This window comes from Xenia sp. Carnegie-2017, unplaced genomic scaffold (genome assembly GCF_021976095.1).
Source record: "Xenia sp. Carnegie-2017 unplaced genomic scaffold, XeniaSp_v1 HiC_scaffold_20, whole genome shotgun sequence".
In the NCBI taxonomy this organism is placed as follows: Eukaryota; Metazoa; Cnidaria; class Anthozoa; order Malacalcyonacea; family Xeniidae; genus Xenia; species Xenia sp. Carnegie-2017.
Genome location: NW_025813483.1, coordinates 9,716,690 through 9,741,227, shown reverse-complemented (window position 1 = coordinate 9,741,227; position 24,538 = coordinate 9,716,690). Strand labels below are relative to the sequence as shown.

Here is a 24,538-nt window from a genome sequence, read left to right as displayed (position 1 = left end):
CAGGCTTAACCCTCGTTTCGACACAAGCTGGCGAGTTTATCGGTACTGTGGTTGCAGCCTGCGTTGCAGAATATACTTTGTCTAGTGGTATTATCGTAGTTCGTAATCATTCTGATGAAACATAATCGTAAACTTTAAAAAACTTTGGTTAATTGTTTTTTAAAATTTTGATAACCTTAATGATATAGCAATTTAGCAACACAGAATAGCTAATGTGGATATTTGTTATGCGCGACGATTGGGCTAACTGTGGAATTGCCAATTTGCGACACCGAAGAAAAAACACAGGCGAATTTAAAACTTCGTATACCCTACCGGTACCCGGAGTAAAAATGGTGTCTAACGTATTTCATCGAGACAACTTCGAGTATCAAAGACGAAAAATCTGGTTTTTATAGAGGATATTTGCAAAGTACTGGTTTGAAAAAAAAAACATCTCGTTGCGGTTTATCTTTTCAATTTTTGTCGCCAATCTCTGGAGTTCGGTGAGTATTTTTATTTCAACTAGTGCATCACTAATATATTTCCACATCTTTACAGAATTCACGATTTTTAACTTACGCCATTGCTACAGCACACTTAAATGATACAGATCTCGTGCTTATCGCATTAACATATAAATAAAATATAGTAAATTGTTGTTAATTTGCAAGTCATTAGCAGGTTAACTCGAGTTATCGTAATTGCTCATAATGCGGAGTGAAAAATACAAAACACGAACATAAAAATTGAGGTTTTTGCTAAACGGTAATCAGAGATGAAGCAATCTAATTGATGAAGTTTGAGCGACAATCAACCGAATGCAACAGTAAAACAGAAATGGAGAAACGAGAGATTATGAAAACGAAAAGACCTGAAAAATACAAAAAGATGGAAAATGACTACCACAATCTTAAAGAGGTGTTAAATGTGTCATTGAATTATAATTTTCTTGTTAGTTTTGTCACGAACAGGGAAATTAAGACTTGACGATCATGTTCCAATCCAACATTAAATCATAACATAAGACGCCATTGAGATTTTCCATTCCTAATGTGGTAATTCGATCGTATACGGTGGCATTGCCAACTGAATTTTCGGAATTTTGTTTCATTTTTCGTCTACACTCGACTTACTCCACAATTCAGTATTCACAACTAAGGATTTTTTTTTATTTGTGTTAAATTCACGACCCAAAATAAAACCCAAGCAGTGCAGCATGCTGTAATCCATTATCATTTATTGTTATTTACTATGTAAGCAATGTCGTTTTTCATTCGGTGAAGTTGCCTTTGAACATATTTACAACTTATTTAGAGCAAAAGAAACTTGAATAAACTATCTGACAAAAATAAATCAGCCAAGGTTTGAAAATTGTTTTATATTGATATGTTTTAATAATATTTCAGTTAGTTGAAGTGAATAATAAAACTATTACTGGATATGGTTGTGCATGATGGCTGAGGCGGATAACGTTTACCGAGGTCTGAATAATTCTTGATACCATGTACAACCTCATTCAATAATTGTTTATTAATCCACATATCTCGATGTTCTGACACTTGCATATGCAGTTTGATCGTTCTGTTCGTTCATCATTAATCAAGGACTTAATAAATAATTATTCGCGCCTATTTTACTATACAGACATGGCCGGGAATTTCTAAAATTCTTGCTCATGCAGCGATGACTGGTGCCTGTTGTTCAAACCTTAGTTATGAACAAAAACAGTTGAAGCATAAGTTAAATAACCGCCGAGAGAACGTAAATACAGTTGATTACAGGTTCAGAGACTTTTCCATAAAAAAATTTTCGTATTAAACATTTATCGCTTCCGCTAAATTATAGCAAAATCAGGATCTAATGGAGGTTCTGAGGCTGATGAGCTCTGTTTTCTATGTGCATGACATATAACGTAATATGAATCAGTACTCTTTTTTGGATAAAAAATTGGCAATGTGTCAAAGCACATGCCGGTTCATCAACGTGAAAATAACAAATTACAAAATAATTACAAGAATTATTTTACACAATTTAAATAAAAATTCTTTAAGACTAAAATAGTACATGCACAGTCAACGGGAGAAAGGGAGGGAGTGAAGGGAGAAGTTTTTGTGAAACTTCACCTAACGATGACCACATATTGAATGATATGGGATTTGTTTGTGCCTTATCGATGATGCTATGATGACTCCTCTTTACAATAAAAACTACCAATTAACTCGCGAAAGCAACAAAATTATTATTCACTTGTGCAAATAACTTCTTTTTTCTATGAACATCACAGTTTACAATAGACAGACTTTTGCGCGCGAAACTTGACCGAGAGCGCAATGCAGAATCATGCTTTTGCGCTTGTCTACTGCATGGTGTTAACTTCTCCATTGTGGATTTTTTTGACTAAATGTGAAATAACATCTTTTTTAAACTTATCTCTTGTTATATATTCCTCCTTTCTTGGCCTACTGCGCTTTGGCGTTGATGGAGTGCTAAATTTTGCAAAAGTGGTAGACATATTGCTGCACTAATAAACTAATATGCTGCCATTTTTGGGTGCTCGAAAATATAGCTATAGCTGGGCTAAGCGGGCAACTGCATTATAGTAATTCCTCTGACGAACGTTCGTTATCTAGTCAGTTATTTAATAAAACAATAAGATTTAACCAATCTTGACTATTATCTGATGCAACTGCCAACTGGTCATTTTAAAGGTGCTTTGTATTTCACTTCTCGTGTGATGAGCACCAATGTATCTATGAATTGAAAGAAGGTTTTAGGAAAAAATACGCCACAAGCGATGCGTACTGAACACACGTATGATGTCGCTTCAGACGCATTCTTATCACTTCATGTAGCAACTACTGAACTATTAATTATTAATGGTAAGAGAGCAAAACAAATATATATATATATATGATAATGATAAGGATTCTCTGGATTTTATTTTAAAATTTTTATTATTAAGCTTTCAACTCGGTGCTTCGAGCCTTCGTCAGAATGTAAGAATATATTATTTACAAAAAAAAAATAAAAAAAAATCCAGAGAATCCTTATCATTATCATAATATGCCTGGGTTACCAATTTTCAAATACATATATATATATATCATGTATGGTGCTCTTTAGCATTAATGAATAATTCAATGAATGAAAAACATATTCGAACATCATGCTCTAATATATCCTAATATTCCCCCTCCTCCGTGTTTGGTTGGGTTCTGGAAAAATGATATCATAGCATTCGTTTTATAGCGAGTAAACACCGAAATATTAGCAAAATACGACAAAACGTGTGGCTGGCTAGTGGCTAGGCCACTTCATAATAATCTTCCCTGTATTCAGTCATAATTAGTTTAACAGATTTCGTAATTTTAACTTATTATATTACTATTACATGAAATTTGGCATGCGACACAACCCTAAAACGTAAAGTTTTTACATCCAGAAAATTTGTTTAGTTGTCCTAAAACTTTACAAAAGTTCCTAAATTTTTCATAGTCAAAATTACCCCATCATAGATGATGTGGAAGATCATGCCAATGTTTCCCCTACGAATGGAACTACATGAACTTCATGATTAAGCGAATTGCGAATTCTCATTTAACTTAATTTTGAACAATTTTCCATGATAGGAAAACGAAAAAAGCAGTAAATTGCACGAAGGAACTGAAAAAGCAATCGAACCAGAAGAGAAATACATTGTAAGTAAAAATAAATCAAAAGTAAAAAGTTCGACACTGCTGACCACAAGCAACGAAGGAATATCAACCAGTCGGCACGAGAACATAAAAACACGTCCCGCTGTTTATGGTTTTCACAGAAATGTATCGATTTACAAAAAGATAGAAAACAAACATAAACGAGGTAATGAGGACTACTCGTATAAAAACCAGCACAACCGAGAAAGGAGTGCAGAGAAAGAAAAAAACCAAAAAGCTGAAAACGATAAAGAGAAAAAACGAGTTATTAATGTGGGTGAGAACGACCGGGAAAAAGAAAAAGTAAACGATGGAGATGGAAGAGTGGATAAAAAAGAAAAAAGGGGAGAACAGTGCAACCAAGAAGAGGATAGAGCAGAAGGGAATGAAATAAATAAAGAAAGAGGAGCTAGTCATAGAGGAAAGAATGGTCAAGAAAAGAAGAGAGAAGTTAACAATGGAGATATCAAAGACCAAATAAAGGGAGTGGGTGTTAACAACGTACAAAAGAACGACCGAGAACCGAAAGAAAGATATAGCGCAGGAGGAAAGAGCAACCAAAGAATAGAAAGGGGAATTAACAACGGAGGTAAAAAAGAAGACGATGAGAATAAAGGTAATGACCAGGCAGATGACAACAATACAGAGAACGCTAAAATGAATACAAACGCTAACAGAAATATTTTTGTCATTTCAAACGTAACTGCAATCGATCAATCTTTGGATTACAATGATAACATTGTGGTAGTTTTAAGTAAGAAGACAAACGACAATGGAAGTTGTGGTAATGAAGACACTAGCACTAACAATCATAGAGACACAGAGTATGATGATAACAGTGATGACACACAAGGAACGACAATGACTAGCGAAAGTGATGACACAGAGAGCGATTATGAAACTGATAGTGACGAAGACACTGAAAGTGATTACAAAACGCAAGAAACCGATGACAATGCAGATAATGAAGACAAAGCACAAGAAGTTGCACAAGTAATTTTACTATATATCAGCAGTAAATATTTTTCTAGATAATCAGTGTAACAACCGAATTCGTTCATGATACAACTCTTTCATCAAACAGCACTTAAACGCTATTAATATTTTTAGGATCGCAAAGTTAAGGAAGGCAACGAAATAGGAAGGGTAAGTTACGAAGACTTCGAAGAAGATTATGATACCGAGAGCAGTATTCCAAGCCTGGACGAGAACTCTCGTGAGAACAGCGATGACGACACGAGTGTCAATTCTCCTAAACTCAACGCTATGTCATACTTCTCAGGTACGTTAACCCTCGTATTAAGTATAGATTACAAAGAATGGGAAACCGTCAAGTGTGGTTAAAATCATCAAGTAAAAAGATACAGATGGAACAATGTGCTTTCTCATTTGATAATGTTATTTCTCATAATTTTGCTAAAGGAGTGACAGACTTATCGTTCGCAAATGACATTGAACGAAACCTGGAACAAGTGGAGCCTCCTCACCGCAACATGGATAACAATAATCATCAAGATACGGTAAATATTTACACAACTGCACTTCTTAGCATTTCTTGTAAACCGTATACGGTTTAAAAGGACTGGAAAAAGCAGAGGACTGAAAAAAGCAGAGGAGCTTAGAGTAGCCACCTAATGCCAAGATAGTAAACGCATATTTTATTATTCAATGCAGTCGACTTAAGGCTCTTTTCCACTCATCGCGAAACGTACTCGCAAGCTGCGAGTTACTCACAGCGAGCTGACAATGAATTGCAGCATAGTTAAATTATTTGAACAAAATTTGTTGATCGCACGAACAGACTCGCAAGCTCCCAGCGAGAGCATTTTACGATGAGAGGAAAAGAGCCTTAATTGATTCATTTACTCACTTCAGCGAGAAAAGAGCAAGGAAAGTGATAATGGCACGTTATACGCTGTTCAAAAAAACCTCTCAGAGTTCGACGCTAAAGAAAATGACATATTAATTCGTCGCACAGTTAAGGAGAGAGAACTGAGCGCTATGCAAACTGAATGTGACAGTGACAGGGTGCAAAGCTCATTCTCACAAGTGTCAGTCGTGCGAGGAAACTTTGAGTTCACACGTCGACGTCGTGCGAAAGAAAGTGAAGACAGCACATTCAAAAGTGAGCCTAATGGACACAATACTTGGAAAACCAGTAAATCACGCAATCTGTTGCGCAAGAGCAAACACTATGTAAGATATGAAATACCGGAAGCGTCTGCCGATGACGCCATTTTAAAGAAAGTAAAAAAACGTAAAACTATTGAAAAACGAAACGCCGAATCACATACAAATTCACGCAAGAAACATAAGAGTGGATCGACTCACGTACGTAAGGCAACCAAGTTCAAGTGCAAAAATCGCACACAACGAAAAAACACGCATACACGCGTGCAAGCTACGCGAAGACTCCTGACAATAGAAGGCAAAGAGCAAATGCTTAATGAATGTAACAGCAGCGGGGAAAGAATTCGACCAATGGAAAGTTCATCAAGTATACGCATAGTCAAGGACAGTTATGACATACTTGAAGACCTCTCGTACTCCAGGTCATCAATAGATCCGCTTAGTTCGGATGACGTCACCGTGAGAAATCACATCACGCCAGAGCTGCTTAGTGAGAACGAGGAGGCACAGAAGCAGCAAAACACAAAAGACGAGGGAAATATGAAAAACGGCGAAAAGGTCGCAAGTAAAATAAAGAAATATGAAGTAAACGAAGAGGTATTAGATAAGGTGAGGTTTAGTGACCAACTTACAACATGAAATTGTGCATTATCACAAATATCACGACTCATTTAGATATAAAAATAAAAAATCATCTACAGGGTGAAAAACATACTGAAAAAAACGAACAGCCAAATGAAGAAAACGACGTGGCAAACAAAAGCTTGCACACTATGAACGGGGAAGAACGTGTAGTGGTATCAAGGTATACGGGCAGTAAGAATGAAATTCATGATTATGAAGAAACCAAAAAACATACAAAGGTTCGTGAATTAATGTCAATAATGGTTAGTAACACACGAGTTAAAGTAGTTAAGACATTCGAAAATTTTACATTACAGATTGACGTCGATGATCCTAGTAACAGAACAGAAAGTTGCAATTGGTTAAGCTCATTAAGTACCAGTCCACCTTCGTCAAAGTGGGCATATTCCAGAATCGACCATATACACTATTTCACTGACAACAAGAGCACCAAATATGAACGATCGAGATACATTTCAAAGGTCAATAGAAAGACAAAAAAGTCAAAGGAACTACCAATTATACGAGGTATTCCGAGAGTAATACGGCGAGTCAATACCAAAAAAGGGCTCAGGGCAGGTAGGCAAACTTCAACTTCTCCCAATTACTGTTTGCCGTTTTAACTGTATCCGCGTCGTTCGCAAACGGTAGTCATAACAACGCATATAAACAGTGTGGGATACGCGTGATCTCAAATTTTAGCAGGTGTCAACAATTAACGATTGATAAATTTTACGAATCGTATTTTATAAATAAACCAAAATTTCTATGGTGAAATTATTTTCAATGATAAATAACGGTACGTAGAATGAGTATAGCCGTTCAAGCGCATGGTAATGCTGAAAAATTCGGCGTAAATACACAGCAACTTGAAGAAATAATCGCACCGTCTGATGAGCGCACGGTGTTGCCAAGACAAAACACGTTAGAAAAAATGGACAGAGATTCAGAAACATACACAGATAAATACGAAGAAAAGGATTTCAAAGATTATTCTTCAAGCGAAGATAGTTATGATGATGATTTTGAAAGCGATGGAGCTGCAGGTGAAAGTCAAAAAAAATCGAAATCCGTTGAACGAGATCGCAAGAACTCGAGCCGTACTTATACTCAAAGCGAATTATCGCCACGCTCCGTCAACAATGGGAAGAGAAAAGTTGGTGGTTCAAAAGCGTACGCATCGCTGAGATATTCCAACCCAGGTATCAAAGTTACTGCTTTTGTTTAGAAATATATCAACACGCGAGCTCTCCAAAGATCAAATCAGACTTCATCACCTTGGAGAAAAAGAGGACACAATTATGGCTGTCGATATCTGGTTGAGAATCGTGTAAATAAACGAGCGCAGTTGTTTAAATAAGTTGGAACGAATATCGCCTATTTGCTGTACGAGTTTAGTTTGATTTTGGAAAGGAAAATGGTGTAAATTTCAGTAAATACTACCTATATGGATGGATTTAAGGCTTTCGTATCAACAATAGATTACTGTTGGGATTTTTTTTAAAACAAAATAGAAAATCGTGAAGTGTAGAAACGATGTCAAATTAAACACTTAATCACATCTCACAATATGAATGCACAGTAAAATACAGCTGCAAAAGCAAAGAATATCACACGCAGATTCTTATTCTTGTTTTCATTGCTATAGCTACAGCAAGAATTCCTCCTCTCAAGAACTTCATCAGAGCGAAAAAACATCGTTCAGCAGAAACGAAGAATCGCAGGAAAATCGATCATACTGTTGTCGACAGAGTCTTGTCTGCAAATCGGCACAAGGTGACACAGCTTGAGAGCCGGATGACTCAGCTCATCAATGAGCTGATGAAGGAACGAGAAGAGAACAAGACCTTACGGCTGATACAATATAGACAGGAGAAAAAGTTGGTAAAGGTAATTGGTGATGAGGCAGAGTTACCGCAACTGTTGGTGAAGCATACGGCCGAGGTGAAAAACTTGCGCGAGAGATTACGTAAGCTACAAGAAACATCACATCAGAAGGATGCGAAAATCTTAGAGCAAGATAAGACCATATTGAAATTAAAAGACAAGTGTAAGTATTACAAAGATCTTTGTGATAAGGAAAAATTGGTAGAGAAATCAGAATTGGAGAGAAATCTGTTGAAAGCGGAAGATACCTTGAAAAAGAGGGAGGAAGAGATCTCAGTAAGTTAGAAAATATCCTATTACTTGATCGAAAGTTGTGATAGACGAGATTTGACCTAATTACACTTTTAATTTACTGGCAGCCAGCATCAGGAACACTAATAAATCAATCAATCAATCAGATCTATCATGTGTTCTCCTATTTAAATAATGTTTGTCAAAACAAATACCAATCAGGTGGCATAAAATAATTGTACTCAAATATTTCTATAGAAACTTCAAAAAATGCTTAGCTTGAAAGAAAAATCCCATTCAAGAAATTTCAAGGAGCAACAGCAAAAGCTCAAAGAGGCGACTCAAAACATGCAAATCATGCAAGAAAATTATCACAATTTACAAGAAAAACTTAGGGTTTGTACCTTTGTATATTTTCATTGTAGTATGGAGCACAACTAAAAAATTTGCAAGTGAAGTTATTCTATTTTGATAACACACCCTGGTGTTTTCAATCAAACTTGAAGAAAGTATATTACTTTGGTTCACATCAGGGGACAGTTGAAACAAACACAAACAGGTGAATACATTGCAAACACCCCTCCCCCGCAAAAAAAAATTAAGGAGTTCCACACTCTGGGAATGACTTCTGTTATAATTTTGATATAAAAGCCCACAACTTTGACTTTTTACTTGGGGCTACCTGATCTAATGAGCCTTGCACAATAAAATGCCACCAGGGTTTGTACAAATCTGAAGCAATGAAATTCAAGCAATTTTTAATTGCATACAAAGCACAACTTAAGCAAGGAATCATTAAAAACATGATCAAAATTAAAAACAACGAACTTTTTCAATTGAACAAAGGGTAAATACATCATGGTGGGTTTTCTCTATGACTTGAAAGCTTCCATGGTGGAAGATTTCTTCGAACTTCAGACATTAACCATGTATAACTCAAGTTAATTTTTTGGAAATAAAGGGTGAAGGATACGTACAATTTCAACTCCACTTTCGAAATTAAAGTTGTGCGATGACATGTTTACAAAAATTCGATGAAAAAAAATTTGAATTCGAGTACTTTCAAAAACATCTTATTAAATTCAATTACTTTTAAAGCCTTGAATTTTCAAATTTAAATTAAAGGACATTCAAGTTTTGTGCAAACTCTGTGCCACATGTGAGATGGTATTGTTGTGAATTTCGTAGTGCTATTTGGCTACTATTATCATACGCAAATACAACCAAACACTATTCTCGAGTAGCACAAGTGAACGCATGATACGCATCTTGTTTCTTAAATATTTCACAATTTATACGTGCGCCTCTAAACCTGGAAGCGGTGTTCATTTTCATTGCCGGTTGTAAATTTAACTTTTTCTTATTTTTAGCTGAAGGTTTCCCTCTCTCCGTTGTATTTATTTTACATGATAGCTTTTGCCTAGGGGTAAATTTATTGTAACTACCAAAATTTATAATTACTGTGCCGTGGATATTGTTCACCGAAATTTATGAAAAATGGCGCCAAGTGTTTCTTCTCAGATATTTTAAGTTTGGGACGGCATTTTAAAACATTTCCTAGGCGACATGCTGGGGATGACCATTCAACAGTTTAACTAAAGATAAACGCTTTAAGTACTTAAGTGAATAATAATTGTTCAATTGAAACCAACACACAAAGCAGTTTACAGGACAAAAGCAGCGTCATTTTAGACGTTTGTCAAAGTAATTGTTGGGGAAGGTCCTTCGCAACTAAAGAATCATCAATTTTTACTACTTACTTTAAGAATTTTGCCTTTAACTTGTCATTCACGTCGTAGCACAATTCCTGTCTACCTTCTCAAATAGATTTTATCAGCAGAAGCGTTCCTTACGACCATTGAATTGACGTTGAAATTTTTCAACAAGGACGGCGAAATGGTCGTTTAAAGCCAAATTATCAAAAATACTTCATTGTTTTCGGAGAACTTAAAAGCCTTGTTCCATTTCTTTATAGGTCAAAGAAAAACAGCTGGACTACACGAACATCTATCAACGACAAATTGTCCAGAAAGAAAAAGGTCAAGAGGTTCTTGAGATCACGCCTAAAATGGTCGCTCTACCACCTACGACACGCGCCAAACCAACTGCAAGTTCGGGGCAAGCGCAAGCACGTTGAAAGGGGGTATGGTAACCAACAAAAAATCCACATTGGAAGGAATATCTGCAGGGGAAAACAGCAAAAAATTTAACTCGGTTTTCCTAACAACTCAAAGCGACAAAGAGAACGATTCGGATCACGACGAGGATCAAAAAATCTCGTCACCAATGGCGACTTCCTTCGACAAGGCTGTTGTTCACGATGGCTTATTAAATAGCGCGAATAACGGGAAAGCTGTCATGGATGATAGTTTCAAAGATCACGAGAAAGAAATAGAAGAAGACTTTGAAAAAAGTCTACAACATGAAGATGAGAGACTGAGAAAAGAGAAAGAGGAGGCGGAACGTCTACTGAAAGAAATGCAAGAACCGAGAGTCACGAAAGAGCAGAGAGGGAAGCAAAATGGCGGGAGGAGTCGGCCATAAAACAGAAAGAAGCCGAAGAAAAACAAATCGAAGCAGAGCGACATCAAAGGGACGAGGAACGCAAAAATGAAGAACTGATGAAGGAGCAGCTGAGACGAGACGACGAGCTTAAAAGAAAAGAACAGGAAAAGAAAGCGAACAGTTTTTTTGAAGATGAAGAATCGCGAAAGAAAAAAGACGCCTTGCTTGCGAGGTAATTTCATTCAGCTAGATATCCTTAATCTTTTGTTCGGGCTTCATGCTGTAAAATATAAAATTTCTAACTTCGATGCGTGTTCTGTACTGTAGAATGTCAACATGTTGTATGAAATAAATCAGTAGTTTACACAACCTAACTTGCTTTTCCGTTTTAAGGTTAAAGGCAGTGGACGACTCTAAACATTCCAACAGCGATCCTCTTTACTTTGGCACTAGCAGCTTGTTGAATAATACTGAGTTCACACCTAGCACGCCAAAGAACTTCAAGGAAAGACAGGCCGACAGGAACTTACACAGTGGTTTACCAGCTGTGCCCAAGGGAAAGGTCTTTACTTTATCAGAATCCGCAAAAAGCGACCAGGATGGAATTCTTGGACTTCCACGACATAAACCCGACGCCCAGGTTCGTGGTGAGATCTCAACGAAGGATGACCGGTTGAGCTGGTTGAAGGACGGTAAAAAACAAGCTTCGGCGATTAAGAACAAAAGTATAGAAGGTAGTTTTACTTTTGGGGAATACTCCCCAACCATGAGTAACAGTGTAAAAAACGCGTCAGATGTGTTTGATACGGGTTTATCGCGAAGAGCGGGGTACGGACGTCGTCGTGAAGGTGTAGCAGGGGGATACTTCGGATATCAGGGGGACAGCGAGAAAACAAAATCCCCCGACAACTCACTCGGATTCTTGTCGGATAAATTTGTGACCAAACAAAATGCGGAGCAAGCAAGTCTTGGCACTATATCTTTACTACCCAGAAGACGCGCCACACAAGAGAGAACTGGGCCGACTGCTATTTCCAATGCAATTCACGATACTATTGATGATATCGAAGAGCTTGCATTATAGCAGAAACCTTATCAATGCTCTTAATGATATTGAAGACGTATGACTAATTGGTCCTCGATGCCAAGTAAACATGTCAATGAACGTTGTAGATAATTAAAGTTACATGTCTATACTATTACAGGTTGTTGTACTTTGAAAATGCGAAATGCGCAACACAAGTAATAATTAGCACACTTTTTCTACGGTCAGTGCTAAGAATACAGTCACGTTATGTTGGCGATAAGAAGTGAGTTGCAACGCTGAGGTTGCAGAGAGATGCCTAGGTCCATAATTTATAACCATAATTTTCTTTACAACTCGTTCTCACTCATTACCGAGGTCCTTTTTACCACTCATTCTCTCTCACCACCAAGATGGAGTCTACCACTCGTTCTTACCCACCATCAATATTCTTTTTACCACTCGTTCTCTCTCACCACCAAGATGGAGTCTACCACTCGTTCTTACCCACCATCAATATTGTTTTTACCACTCGTTCTCTCTCACCACCAAGATGGAGTCTACCACTCGTTCTTACCCACCATCAATATTCTTTTTACCACTCATTCTCTCTCACCACCAAGATGGAGTCTACCACTCGTTCTTACCCACCATCAATATTCTTTTTACAACTCGTTCTCCCTCACCACCAAGATGGAGTCTACCACTCGTTCTCACCCACCATCAATATTCTCTTTACAACTTGTTCTCACTCATCACCGACAAGAATCAAACCACATTAACGAAGGAAACTTTATGAATCCAGAGGGAAATGATTCGATATTCGTAGCATCAACATAATTTTCATAATGTAAAAGAAGTAAATTCCGAAAAATAGGTCATTTGCGAATCATACAAATCACAAAATACTTTTGCATCTCAGTTTCTTTGAAAGGAGTGATATTTGCGTTCTTTTTAAAGAGAAAAATTAACAATAATCGTGTCATGTCCCCTCTACAGAACATTCATGATGAAACACCGCAGTTTAGTAAATTATGCCTCATAGAGTATATAAGAAAAGAAACCTGCAAATACGTTTGGGTCTTATGCCTTTTTGACCAACCACCTTTACCCCCAATAAATTAACATCGTAAATAACCTTGAATTTCACGTCATGTCGATTACTTACGATTATTTTAAACAAACGTTTCTCGATGTCTTCAAAATAATTCACGTAAGTGTGACCATCTCGTACCGACCGGCATACAGTCACCATACCGGGATTCGGGTATCTATCTTTGTGCAGCATCCGACGCAGACGCTTTAAACGCAAAATCAACTCGCTTTTACTAGGTGTGCGTTGGGTTACAATGGTCGAGTTTGGTGGGTTGGCACCATGGCACAACGAAAACCCATTCACACTTAAAGAACGTGGTGAAGTTTGCATGCAGAAGCCCATCTCTGCGCATGTGCGTAACTGCTGGACATTCAACGACAAGAAAAGTTCGATGAGTAATTCGAAGCGTTTTTGAAAATCGTTACCTTCCGCTCCGCAAAATATGTCTTTACCGAGATATCGTTTTATGATGCGACTCACTGCGGCCGAAAACTGCTTGTTCTGTGGCGTATCTGGTATCGCACATTCCACCGAATCAGTTTCATTGGACTTACAATGTTTAATTAATAAACTTAAAAGAAGTTGCATGAAGTGATTCGACACACCTTCATGAGCGATAACATCCGGGCAAAACATCTCACTCAATATCTCATCGATTTCGTCCACAGTACTCCATGATATTCCAACATCGAGAAGAGTATGACCCCGAAGTACAACGCCGAAATAATCTTCGTCTATATCAAGAAGCACAGACTTCGCGGATAAGAGTTCCATCGATCAGCTTATTCAAAGCCAGGTAATCAGCAATCTCTACCACATCGATTTCAACCATGACTTTGCAAATCTTGGAGTCAATTCTGTTACCATTATAATCCTTCCGTAATCAGAAACATCGTGCGATTAATGAATCTGCATTCCAATTCGTCGTACACACATACGCAGAAATATCGTACGCCGTCTATTAGGTAAACCGTCAATCCGAGGCCAAGTTTTACCATATTGTGGTCAGAGTAATGCTTACTATCGTCCCATGATGGCCACCCAGATGATCTTTTGAAATAAACCTGTCATGGCTGCTGCCTGAAAGAAAATTAGAGAACTGTGTACTAGTCTGAAACTACTTGTCCTTTACTTAGCCGTACGTGTGACTTTGGCGAGCAGAAACGGGAACAGTCTTATATTTTTGTCATACGACAGTTGTTCTTGTTGCCTACACAGCGTGTCCCAGAAAAACGACACCGAAATATCTGCAATAGCTTTGTGTTCCGCCTGGTTAGTTTAGTCACACGCTAGTTTATCCATGTTCGTAGCAACTTATGGAAAATACGATAACGTTTTTGTAGCTGTTACTACTTAGTTGATGTCGCTTCGATTTTACAAAACTTTTGCGTAATGAGTTTGAGATAAAAATCAGTGTATGACAGTTTAACTTGTTTCGCTTTAACTGATACTGTACAAAAAATATGGAATCCCAAAATTAAGATCTGTTCTAGAACCGAGCATACAAATATGAAACGCAACCGAGCTTGATATTGATACCTGTATAAACATGTCGTTACTTTGCATCATCGCTTAAGCTCGCGTTGATTTATGGGTCGTCTGAATAAAGGATAACGATCGTTCATCTCAGGTGGAGCCATGTCGCTATGAGCGTCGATGTGAAGCTACAGACAACATCAGAGTAATAACCTGTGTTGCTATTATTATACGTCAGTATTTTGTGCCTAACAGAGATAAACACTGTTAAACACTGAGTAAACACTGGTAAACACTGAGTTAACACAAGTAACAGAGGTAAGCATTGTATCACTCTGAACTTGATATTAAAATATCTGTAACGATAAACGATGACAAAAACTGAAGGCAAAAAATGGTTGTCACCATCATTCCTCGTCGTTGACGTGGTTCTGTTTTCCCAAAAGCATTAAAATTCATAATGGACGTTCAAGGGTTTCGATTCAGAGGAATGGAACCGAACTGAACTGACGTGCAAACCGCGCGAGAGACTTGAAGTTAGACTTCAATTTTGAATCTATTCCTAGCAATCGGGTAATTTTGTTATCGTTCCAGATATGTAGACATACACAGATCACATTTTAATATATGTTATTCTTATTTATATACATTGTATATAGCATCAGCATTGTCTAATAAACCTTTTCCTAACGTGTCATGACCTTTTTATAAGCAATGTACTAGGCACTAATATTTATTCAATCAAAAATAATTCTTTTTTTGGAAGCACAGCAGCGTGCTAACTGTAAAACACTTCATGAACAGAAATTCGAAAACTTTATAAGTTTAGCTAACTCGAAAAATAGATTAGTCTATAGCAAAGCCAAATGACCATGCTGTGATTGGACAATGTTTTCAAACATGAACATTATTAATTGGTCTTTCATTGATATGTAATCAAATTACCTTACCAAAATATTTCCTGTCTTCGGTATTATTCCGTTCTTTGCCGCATCGAACCAATATTCCAAAACTGTAAACAGAAGATTAATATTTAAACAAAAATTACTGCAAATGGTAGAAGTTTAAATTTTTTGATTGGAAATCACTTGTTCTTAGAAATAAATACAATTGCCCGACATAAAACACTCCATAAGTCTCCAGTTCCATCGCACTAAACCTCATCAAAATACACTCCTACATCATCATCAATAACATTGAAAATTCATCGGAATTTTTTAATATTGCTAATCTTAACAAAGTCGTTTGCTCCGAGAATAAAAATAGAGAGATAACACGTCTTTCTCATCGCAATCGTTCATGTAAATGGCTTTCGGATGCGAGAACTTTTTTTATATCAGGGATTTTCCTAAGGCAGGAATTTCTATCATTATCATTTGTTGAAGGACTTAATCTCGACGCCACAGTCATGCGTCTTTCGTGTGTTTACCCTCGGTAAACATTGCCGGCTGCCGTAAGGCAATACACTTAGCACCACTCAGTTGAGTAGTAGTCGAAAACCCGTATGAATTACTAGCAATAACCTTATCAAACAAAGTTCGGATTTATATCAATTTCTCTGCATGACTACAAAGGGGTGTAAAACTGTGGAAAGACTGGTGAGGTTCGCCGTAATACTCGTTGGTTGTTGCGTTAACTTGTAAATTTCACCTGTATGTTTTTTGATGCTTTCTTTTTTGAATTAAGTTGCGACTTCGCTTCTGAAAAGAAAGAAAGATCAATTAGAGAGGAAGAAAGAGGAGGGGGGGGGCGGGGGAGGCAGGAAGGTACAATTTAATCAGTGCGGGTGGCAGCCAGATACATATCGAGTAAAATGGCGGGGTGCTTCAAGGTGCAGATGGAGGACGGTAATGAGTGCAGATGGATACAGATGGAGTAAAAGGATTCTGCTATGTACAGAGGGAGTTATGTAGAGGGGTGCTGCAAGGTACATTTTAAGGAAAGTGTTGAGGGGCAGCAAAGTAAAGAAAAATGCAGGTTACAAGCAAGGTTGAAATTATGGCTTGGATCGGAGGTAGAAAATATGGGGATCACACTCAACGCTTACACCACAAGGCCACCTCGGCACAATTGTTTCAAGCCAGTTATCTTCATTCCCACGAAGGGAATGCTTGAGTCAAACTAACTAACACCAACATACCTCGTAATTTTTCATGTTCACAAGCTTTTAATGTCACCCTATCAGCCGGTTTACTCCGGAGAGGTGGATCTAGAAAAGAAACTTCTCGTTCACCATTTGCGCTGGAAATTAGAATGTTAAATGTTAGCGAAAAAATACGAGATGTCTCTCTTTATCTAGAGGTTGTCAATATTTAATAGGTACAAGTCTTGCAATCACAAGACAGCATGCATGGAAATAAGAAACCAGAAACAAGATTGAAAAAAGATTGAAAAAAACTCAGAATGACCATTGCATTTAACACCATGGCTTCGGATTTGATGCATTCAAATAGAAATAAAAACGTCAATAATTTAAAAACGAGACCCAAAACTACCAATGTGGCATAGCAAGACAAAGCCCAAAGTTCACGAAATTCGTCAATCACTGGCGTGGTCCTCTTCACCAATTGTACCCACAGACCACTAACGTCTTCTTTATCACTTGGTCACACTCACCACCAAGGACCTCAAATACTATTCGTTTTAACCCACCACCAAGGTCCTCTTTACCACTCGTTAAAACTCACCATCGGGGTTCTTTATCGTTTTACCTCACTCACTACCCTTTTCAAACACTCGTTCTCACTTACCAAGGACCTCATTACCACTCGTACTTATATAACAAAGACCTCATTACCACTCGTTCTCAATTACCACCAATGACCTCATTAGCACTCGTACTTATATAACAAAGACCTCATTACCACTCGTTCTCAATTACCACCAATGACCTCATTAGCACTCGTTGTCAATCACCCCAAGGTCTTCATTATCACGTGTTCTCATTCACCACCAAGGTTCTCTTTAAGAAAAGATGATTAATCGTATTCGCCATATTTAGATAGTGGTTTTAAACTACGTAAAAACAGGCATTTTTAGTACGTTGGTGGAACACAAATTCCTGATAGAGCAATACAAGAACTAATCACGAATAAGTTGGTTTCACTGCATATTAACCGTTCACAATGAAATTTATCTCAAAACCTCTTTCATTTGCTACAATCAACAGGAATAAAAATGTAATTGTTAAAGTGTTCATAAAATGATTTTCGCTCATTATGCAGATAGAAGAAGTATATAAAATGTATATTTATTCTTCAAAGAATTATCTTACAAGTTATGCGAATGACCTATGAGTAAATAGGAACATATTTCATAAACTATATAACAAATTAAAAATATTAGAAACTTCGCTTAACTATCAAATATACATGTCAATGAGAAAATTGTTGAAAATGTACATTATTGGCAAATCATGCAATTTAGAGTTTTACGCGGGTTCTTTATACCAAAAATTTTCATTTTTTCTTTGAATTTTAAAACATCGCTTATTGACAAACGGTTTTTAGTAGTTTTGGTCTCATAAAGTGTGTATGAAATTAAACCTGAAAACGCGTTTGGGTCTTATGCCTTTTAGACCAACCACCTTTGCCTCCCAATAAATTAACATCGTAAATAACCTTAAAATTCACGTCATTTCGACTACTTTTGATTATTTTAATCAAACTTTTCTCGATGTCTTCAAAATACTTCACGTAAGTGTAACCATCTCGTACCGACCGGCATACAGTCACCATACCGGGATTCGGGTATCTACCTTTGTGCAGCATCCGACGCAGACGCTTTAAACGCAAAATCAACTCGTTCTTACTAGGTGTGTGTTGGGTTACAAGGGTCGAGTTTGGTGGGTTGGCACCATGGCACAACGAAAACCCATTCACACTTAAAGAACGTGGTGAAGTTTGCATGCAGAAGCCCATCTCTGCGCATGTGCGTAACTGCTGAACATTCAACGACAAGAAAAGTTCGATGAGTAATTCGAAGCGTTTTTGAAAATCGTTACCTTCCGCTCCGCAAAATATGTCTTTACCGAGATATCGTTTTATGATGCGACTCACTGCGGCCGAAAACTGCTTGTTCTGTGGCGTATCTGGTATCGCACATTCCATCGAATCAGTTTCATTGGACTTACAATGTTTAATTAATAAACTTAAAAGAAGTTGCATGAAGTGATTCGACACACCTTCATGAGCGATAACATCCGGGCAAAACATCTCACTCAATATCTCATCGATTTCGTCCACAGTACTCCATGATATTCCAACATCGAGAAGAGTATGACCCCGAAGTACAACGCCGAAATAATCTTCGTCTATATCAAGAAGCACAGACTCACCTTCGCGGATAAGAGTTCCATCGATCAGCTTATTCAAAGCCAGGTAATCGGCAATCTCTACCACATCGATTTCAACCTTGACTTTGCAAAGCTTGGGATCGATTTTGCTACCGTTATAATTTCCATGTGCGTCAAACATCGTGCGATTCGTGAACTTGCAAAGCGATACGTCGCGTCCTTCGTACACACATGCGCAGAAATATTCTACGCCGTCTATTGGGGAAACCGTGAGTCCGAGACCAAATTTTACCATTTTGTCGTACGAGCGGTGCTCACCTTCGTCCCATGATGGCCAAACCCAGATGATTTTTTGAAATAATCCTGTCATGGCCGCTGCCTGAACAAAAATTTGTAAAAGCAAACTGTGTATTTCACAGAAACTCTGTCGGTTTAACTAGAAACTTTATGGTTATGCGTGGTTATGTATAAAATTAAACTTGCGGCAGTATTATTTGTCAAAGTTTCATGGACTTCAAGACAGCAAAACTTATCTGTCCAAAATCCTCTAAAAAGTGATTTACCATAAAATCAAGAAACGCGACTGAACTCGATATTGATACCTGTATAAACATGTCGTTACTTTGCATCATCGCCTTAAGCTCGCGTTGATTTATGGGTCGTCTGAATAAAGGATAACTATCGTTCATCTCAGGTGGAGCCATGTCGCTGTGGGCGTCAACGTGAAGCTACAGAACATAGACAGTTTTCAAGAAGAGTTTTTGACTTGACAACAATGTACATATACTTGTGCATGTACACCAAATTACATGCAAGGCAAATAAAAGACTATATCATCTTCGACCTTGTAGGAAGTCTCAATTACCTTCAGATGTTGGATTATTAAAATATACATCAAAAATAAGACCAGTATTAGAGTATGCATCGGCTTTCTGGGCAGGACTTCCACATTTTTTACAGCAAGAAATTGAACGTGTACAAAGAAGAAGTTTAAAAATTTTACAAGTAGATAAAAACTACTTGCCATCTTTGAAAAGCAGGCGTGACCTAGCAACTACCCAAGAGATCAAAAGGACTATAGAGGAACCTGATCATCCATGCAAATTATTAGTACCTTATCCCAAGGAAAATTCGCACGAGTTGCGTAAAAGTAAAACTTATAGTATTTTATCCGGGACCAAACGTCATAAGCAATCTTTTATTGCTAGATCTTGTAAATATATATATAATAAAGTTAACATGTAATTCTTGTTATAGTATGATAAATATATAGAAAATCAATGTAAATTCATCATACTTTTTAATCTGAACATGAATAATAAAAAACCTTTCAATGAAAAAAAATTTACAACAGACTATCACCTACATTGCTAATATACACCAGTATTTTGTGCCAAATTTTGTAAGGTCAAGATTGCACGACTCAAAACTAAACACTTACATATCTGGAACGATCACTGAGAATAAAAAATCAAAGGAGTTACTCCATAGGAATTGCAGTAAAATAAAATCTTATGCAGTAACTCGTGTTTCATCTTATATTTCATATGCTCTGCTTCAGCATAAGCGTAGTGTACTTATACGATCTCGTTTGCTCTAGCTTCGGTTCTAACTTCAAAAAATATTCTTCTATACACATGATATGTAATATTTACAAATATACATTGCATAAGCAGCGTCTGACAATCGTCTTCCTATAATGTGTTATTGCCCTTTTAAAAGCAATTTACAAAGCACCGATCTGTATTCAGTTAAAATAATTTTAGTCCCCCAAAAAAGCCCACCCTTAATATAAAACATTTCTTGAACAGAAATTCGCAAAAAATAGAGTAGGTCTAAAGGCAAAGATAAATGACCTTGCCGAACAGCTGAAAGAATGAACATCAGGCACAGTGCACGACATGTTTGTACAGTGTTTTCAACATGGAGATTACTAATTGGTCTTTTATTTGTATGTAATGAAATTACTTTACCAAAATATTTCCTGTCTGTGGTATTATTCCCTTCTTTGCCGCATCGAACCAATATTCCATAACTGTAAAAAGAAGGTCAACATTTAAAAATCTCAGATAAAAAATCGTCGTGCAGTCAACACAAGTAAAGTCTACACGATGAGAGGGTAGCGCGGGGAGGCTTTAAAGAGACAGACGGACAAAGCGTAACCATGAAAGCAGCGCGAGTTGCAAATTTGCCAATAACATAGCCAACCTCTTATTTAGTCGCGTTATGCTATTTTTCACAGTCTTCTCGCTATCTTGCTTTGGAAAAACAATAGTCAATTGCATATGCACGAGAAACGGAAGGGTGCGGAGTGCAACACCCCAAACTTTTGTGTAATGTGTGTAACTTTTCAAAGAAATTAGACGAGGTGGTGACAAAATTTAACTCAGTGTGCCGCCAGCCCAAAAAGTATCGACGTAAACATAAACAAAAAAACAAAAGCGCGCAATGCATATTGGTTGACACACAATCTTAAAGTGAAATGTGATGACTCTGTTCACGCTAGGTCGTCGTTCCAGACATCGCTGTACTAACTCATTGCTCGCTCAAACCGTTCACAACATTCATCTCAATAAAATTTTTCACTGCTGTAATTCAATTAACACTTGAGATAATCTTCATACTTTTCAACAATCTTAGTTTAGCATCGATTAAAAATTATAAATGCAAACGATTTATTTCGTCACCTCCTCCTATACATTGTAAACATAATGTTCAAGTCGCAGTCTGAAAAGTCTTTATTTCTACGAAAGCCTCTTGAGTTCCTTAGTATACTTCGCTTCAGCAACTTATTGACACCGACCTCTAATAAAATGCAACACATCGATTGTTCTATTAGCTACGTACTTTGGCTACGCATCTAGGATCGGTTGTTTCAAAATCTTTAAAAAAGAGAACAAATCTACCATTTGAATAAGAAAATCAATAAAACAAAACGTCAATTGTAAGATTGTTTGTAAGATTGTAAGTTTCATTCTCGCACAGAAAACATAACCATCTTTCAACAGACGTTTGAAAAAGTCACTGTCCATGATGAATATCGCTATTGGAGTTCAGTTGTACGACCTAACCCTAACAAATAAAACTTTGTCGTCCTATCAACTGCCATCTTTACACCTAATGCAACCCTCATAAGCCAAGAGGATGACAACACATAATGAGCCAACTAACCTAAGGCTTTAACAGGTATCGTAGCCAGAGCTTTCGAGCTTGGTCGTGCTATGTAAATGTTAAATCATCAGCAAAATTCATTTCTTCAGAAATCCATTACTTTTACAGTTGAGCGTGAACATCTTACATAGCACGACCAAACGTGCGGGGTGACCACGCGACTCTTTAAATGATCAAATTTAGCCTACTAAAAGCTATAAATGTTCATGTCAGTCAAGACCTCGGCAAAACTATAAATAACAATTGACCTTAGCACTATACGACAAAACATACATGTTGAATGTCGGATGCAATGGCTAGTTGCGGCTACGACAGGCGTTTTATTGGCCGGTTGTTTTGACTGAAGGATTTCCGTCGGCGTAACGTCGCATGAATGAAGGTACGTGACCTAAATGGTCGAAGTAAAGAAACAGTACATGCATGATTCTCAAATTAAGAATTGATCCCAAAATATCTGAACGTTAACTGATTGTTATCATTGTTACTGAGGACGTATATAGAGGACGTCGAATACGTCAAACACGAATTTCACTACTGATAGACAACATCAACAATGCTATACAATTCACAATTTTAGGTAAAAAAAAAAAGGAAAACAAAAAGTATGTGCACAAAACGACCAATTGCCGATAAAACTAAAATTGTAATAAGACACAGCCTGCCCCGTGGTGTGACGGTAAAAATGACGACAGCAAAAAGCATACTTTTCACTCAATTCTCACCTCAAAGTTTCCGGAACAACTAAAAATTTGTGCAAACAACACGCCTTTAACGATCGCAAAACAACAAGCTACAGAAATTAGCATAAACAGCGTCAGAGTAAATGGCACAAACAGCGTTATTTTAAGAAACGCGAGGGCGCAGTTGATCCAGTGCTAATTACGCCATCAACGCAGTTGCTCCATAAGCGTATATTATTTATATCTTTTTGACGTCTTATTTTCTATAAATACATGAATGGAAAGCGCGCTGAAAGGATTTCGGTTTGAGTAATGAGCACGGATTGTGCATGGACGTAAGGAAAAATGCATTTTCGTACGGTAGCTTTCAAAATGAAACTGCAGCAGGGTACTCGTCCTTTTGAGTTAAAAAAAGGATTAAAATATTTAAACTTCCCCGAATGCCATTGTTTCAAAATAAGCAATGGTCGACTTACACACAAGTTAAGAAAAGTTTTCAAATATCCATTTGTTTTCATCACAAATGTTCACACGCAAACTAAATGTAACATCCAAGAAACTGCGAGTGCGGGGCCATGCAGGTATATATTCAAAGAAAAATGCCTCAGTGTATAAGCACTGACTCAGCGGTAGTTCACACATCATACAAATGATCAGCTTTCATATTAAAAACGATGTGGATGTTCATTGATCGGACAGAGCCCAAATCATTTTGTAAAGGAAATTATTTATATAACATACACGTACACAATTACATTAATTCGTCAATAAAAGAAAAATGGAAGAAAACTCGCAACGTATGGTTTTCTGCATGTCACAACACGAAAGAGTACTTTTTTTATATTTACTTACAGGCGAAATGCATGTGAGATAGAGATGAAACACACAGACCTTCATGATGTTCCTCAACCACGATCAGGTCGACTTCAACATTGTTCGTCAAAGACCTCGGCATTGACGTCCCAGGAGTTGCATCATGATCCGGGATCATGCGAAGCAAAATGTGTGAGCTTCTTATAAAATAAAACAGAAAAATAATGGAAAATAAAAAACACGCCGTAAGAGCACGCGACTTGATGCGTCGAGAGCCAACCATTTCTTGATTGTTTCCAATAAATGCGGACACCAAACGTCAGGTTTGAATGTCTAACAAAGACCTCACGTAGATGGCCCTTCGAGATAAACCGGTTGATAAGCGAAACGTTCCCATTATATGCTCGTGAGCGGCGGTAAGAATCGCTTTGCCCCTGTTAACATCATACGTTTTCGTTTAGAATGTACGATCTTTAATTAGAATACTAATTGAATGAAATAAACATATTCGTCAATTAATTGTTACGAAACGGAAGTATTCGGGGATGCTTGATGTGTGTTTGTTGAAATCAAATCGTCATCAAGTACTTATCTTCATGAAACAAGTGGTCGTGCACATTTCAAGATGTCGATACAAACGGAAGATCGCAAACTTTACGTGATGATTACCGTTCAGTGCAAAATCTCTTCGGCTCTTTGCAATGCTTTCTTTTGAAATGCATACATTCAAGTGGAACGAAAATGCTGAAATGCACATATTCAAGAGGAACTAAAATGCTGAAATTCAAGACTGAGTAAAATGCTGGAAGGTACACAACTCAAAAGAAAGCTGTACTAAAATGCGATCGTACAAAAGGTCGTACAAAAGGTTTAGTCTGCGCCGTCTAAACATTTATGTACAAATCGGGTCGAGTCCAGAAAACTTTCGCT

At 37.4% G+C, this 24,538-nt stretch overlaps 4 protein-coding genes and 1 long non-coding RNA gene across 9 annotated transcripts; 4 read left to right on the top strand and 1 right to left on the bottom strand.

Moving 5' to 3' along the window:
• Window positions 1-774: 774 nt before the first annotated feature.
• LOC124441655 (myb-like protein X) lies at window positions 775-4,712 on the top strand. The gene is made up of 2 exons (XM_046992120.1): window positions 775-900; window positions 3,612-4,712. The coding sequence occupies exons 1-2, from the start codon at window positions 775-777 to the stop codon at window positions 4,710-4,712; spliced, it is 1,227 nt and encodes a 408-aa protein (XP_046848076.1).
• Window positions 4,713-5,170: 458 nt separating this feature from the next.
• On the top strand, window positions 5,171-12,231 carry LOC124441654 (trichohyalin-like). The gene is made up of 5 exons (XM_046992119.1): window positions 5,171-5,197; window positions 5,553-6,416; window positions 6,571-6,612; window positions 10,985-11,286; window positions 11,448-12,231. The coding sequence occupies exons 1-5, from the start codon at window positions 5,171-5,173 to the stop codon at window positions 12,136-12,138; spliced, it is 1,926 nt and encodes a 641-aa protein (XP_046848075.1). The 3' UTR covers window positions 12,139-12,231.
• Window positions 7,087-10,937, top strand: LOC124441087 (lebercilin-like). Its single transcript, XM_046991522.1, has 4 exons — window positions 7,087-7,633; window positions 8,080-8,594; window positions 8,808-8,945; window positions 10,525-10,937. The coding sequence occupies exons 1-4, from the start codon at window positions 7,240-7,242 to the stop codon at window positions 10,684-10,686; spliced, it is 1,209 nt and encodes a 402-aa protein (XP_046847478.1). The 5' UTR covers window positions 7,087-7,239; the 3' UTR covers window positions 10,687-10,937.
• A 753-nt stretch (window positions 12,232-12,984) lies between the features above and the next one.
• Window positions 12,985-24,417, bottom strand: LOC124441085. Of its 5 annotated transcripts, XM_046991521.1 has the most exons (9): window positions 23,687-24,417; window positions 20,918-20,979; window positions 19,547-19,672; window positions 18,987-19,323; window positions 16,791-16,859; window positions 16,301-16,350; window positions 15,601-15,662; window positions 14,714-14,838; window positions 12,985-14,254 (listed from the first exon to the last, which is right to left on the bottom strand). In XM_046991521.1, exons 1-7 carry the CDS (start codon window positions 23,889-23,891, stop codon window positions 15,624-15,626), a joined length of 888 nt encoding a protein of 295 aa, XP_046847477.1. In that variant the 5' UTR covers window positions 23,892-24,417; the 3' UTR covers window positions 12,985-14,254; window positions 14,714-14,838; window positions 15,601-15,623. The 5 variants fall into 5 exon arrangements, with proteins under 5 accessions (XP_046847477.1, XP_046847476.1, XP_046847474.1 ...); XM_046991520.1 differs by having other exon boundaries at window positions 14,714-15,662; XM_046991518.1 differs by lacking the exons at window positions 12,985-14,254; window positions 14,714-14,838; window positions 15,601-15,662; window positions 16,301-16,350; window positions 16,791-16,859 and having other exon boundaries at window positions 17,870-19,199; window positions 19,263-19,323.
• On the top strand, window positions 22,397-24,143 carry LOC124441088. The gene is made up of 2 exons (XR_006946865.1): window positions 22,397-22,494; window positions 23,650-24,143. It is a non-coding gene; the product is annotated as an uncharacterized LOC124441088 (long non-coding RNA).
• Window positions 24,418-24,538: the final 121 nt, after the last annotated feature.

Coding starts and splice junctions, on each gene's coding strand:
- LOC124441655 (XM_046992120.1), top strand. CDS start 775: ATGAAGTTTGAGCGACAATCAACCGAATGCAACAGTAAAACAGAAATG. Junction 901..3,611: donor ACTACCACAATCTTAAAGAG/GTGTTAAATGTG, acceptor TTTCCATGATAG/GAAAACGAAAAAAGCAGTAA.
- LOC124441654 (XM_046992119.1), top strand. CDS start 5,171: ATGGATAACAATAATCATCAAGATACG. Junction 5,198..5,552: donor ACAATAATCATCAAGATACG/GTAAATATTTAC, acceptor TACTCACTTCAG/CGAGAAAAGAGCAAGGAAAG. Junction 11,287..11,447: donor AAAGACGCCTTGCTTGCGAG/GTAATTTCATTC, acceptor TTCCGTTTTAAG/GTTAAAGGCAGTGGACGACT.
- LOC124441087 (XM_046991522.1), top strand. CDS start 7,240: ATGAGTATAGCCGTTCAAGCGCATGGTAATGCTGAAAAATTCGGCGTA. Junction 7,634..8,079: donor GCTGAGATATTCCAACCCAG/GTATCAAAGTTA, acceptor TCATTGCTATAG/CTACAGCAAGAATTCCTCCT. Junction 8,946..10,524: donor ATTTACAAGAAAAACTTAGG/GTTTGTACCTTT, acceptor ATTTCTTTATAG/GTCAAAGAAAAACAGCTGGA.
- LOC124441085 (XM_046991517.1), bottom strand. CDS start 23,891: ATGGTTGGCTCTCGACGCATCAAGTCGCGTGCTCTTACGGCGTGTTTT. Junction 20,980..23,686: donor GGTTGAGGAACATCATGAAG/GTCTGTGTGTTT, acceptor TTCTTTTTACAG/TTATGGAATATTGGTTCGAT. Junction 19,673..20,917: donor CACAGACAGGAAATATTTTG/GTAAAGTAATTT, acceptor TATGTTCTGTAG/CTTCACGTTGACGCCCACAG.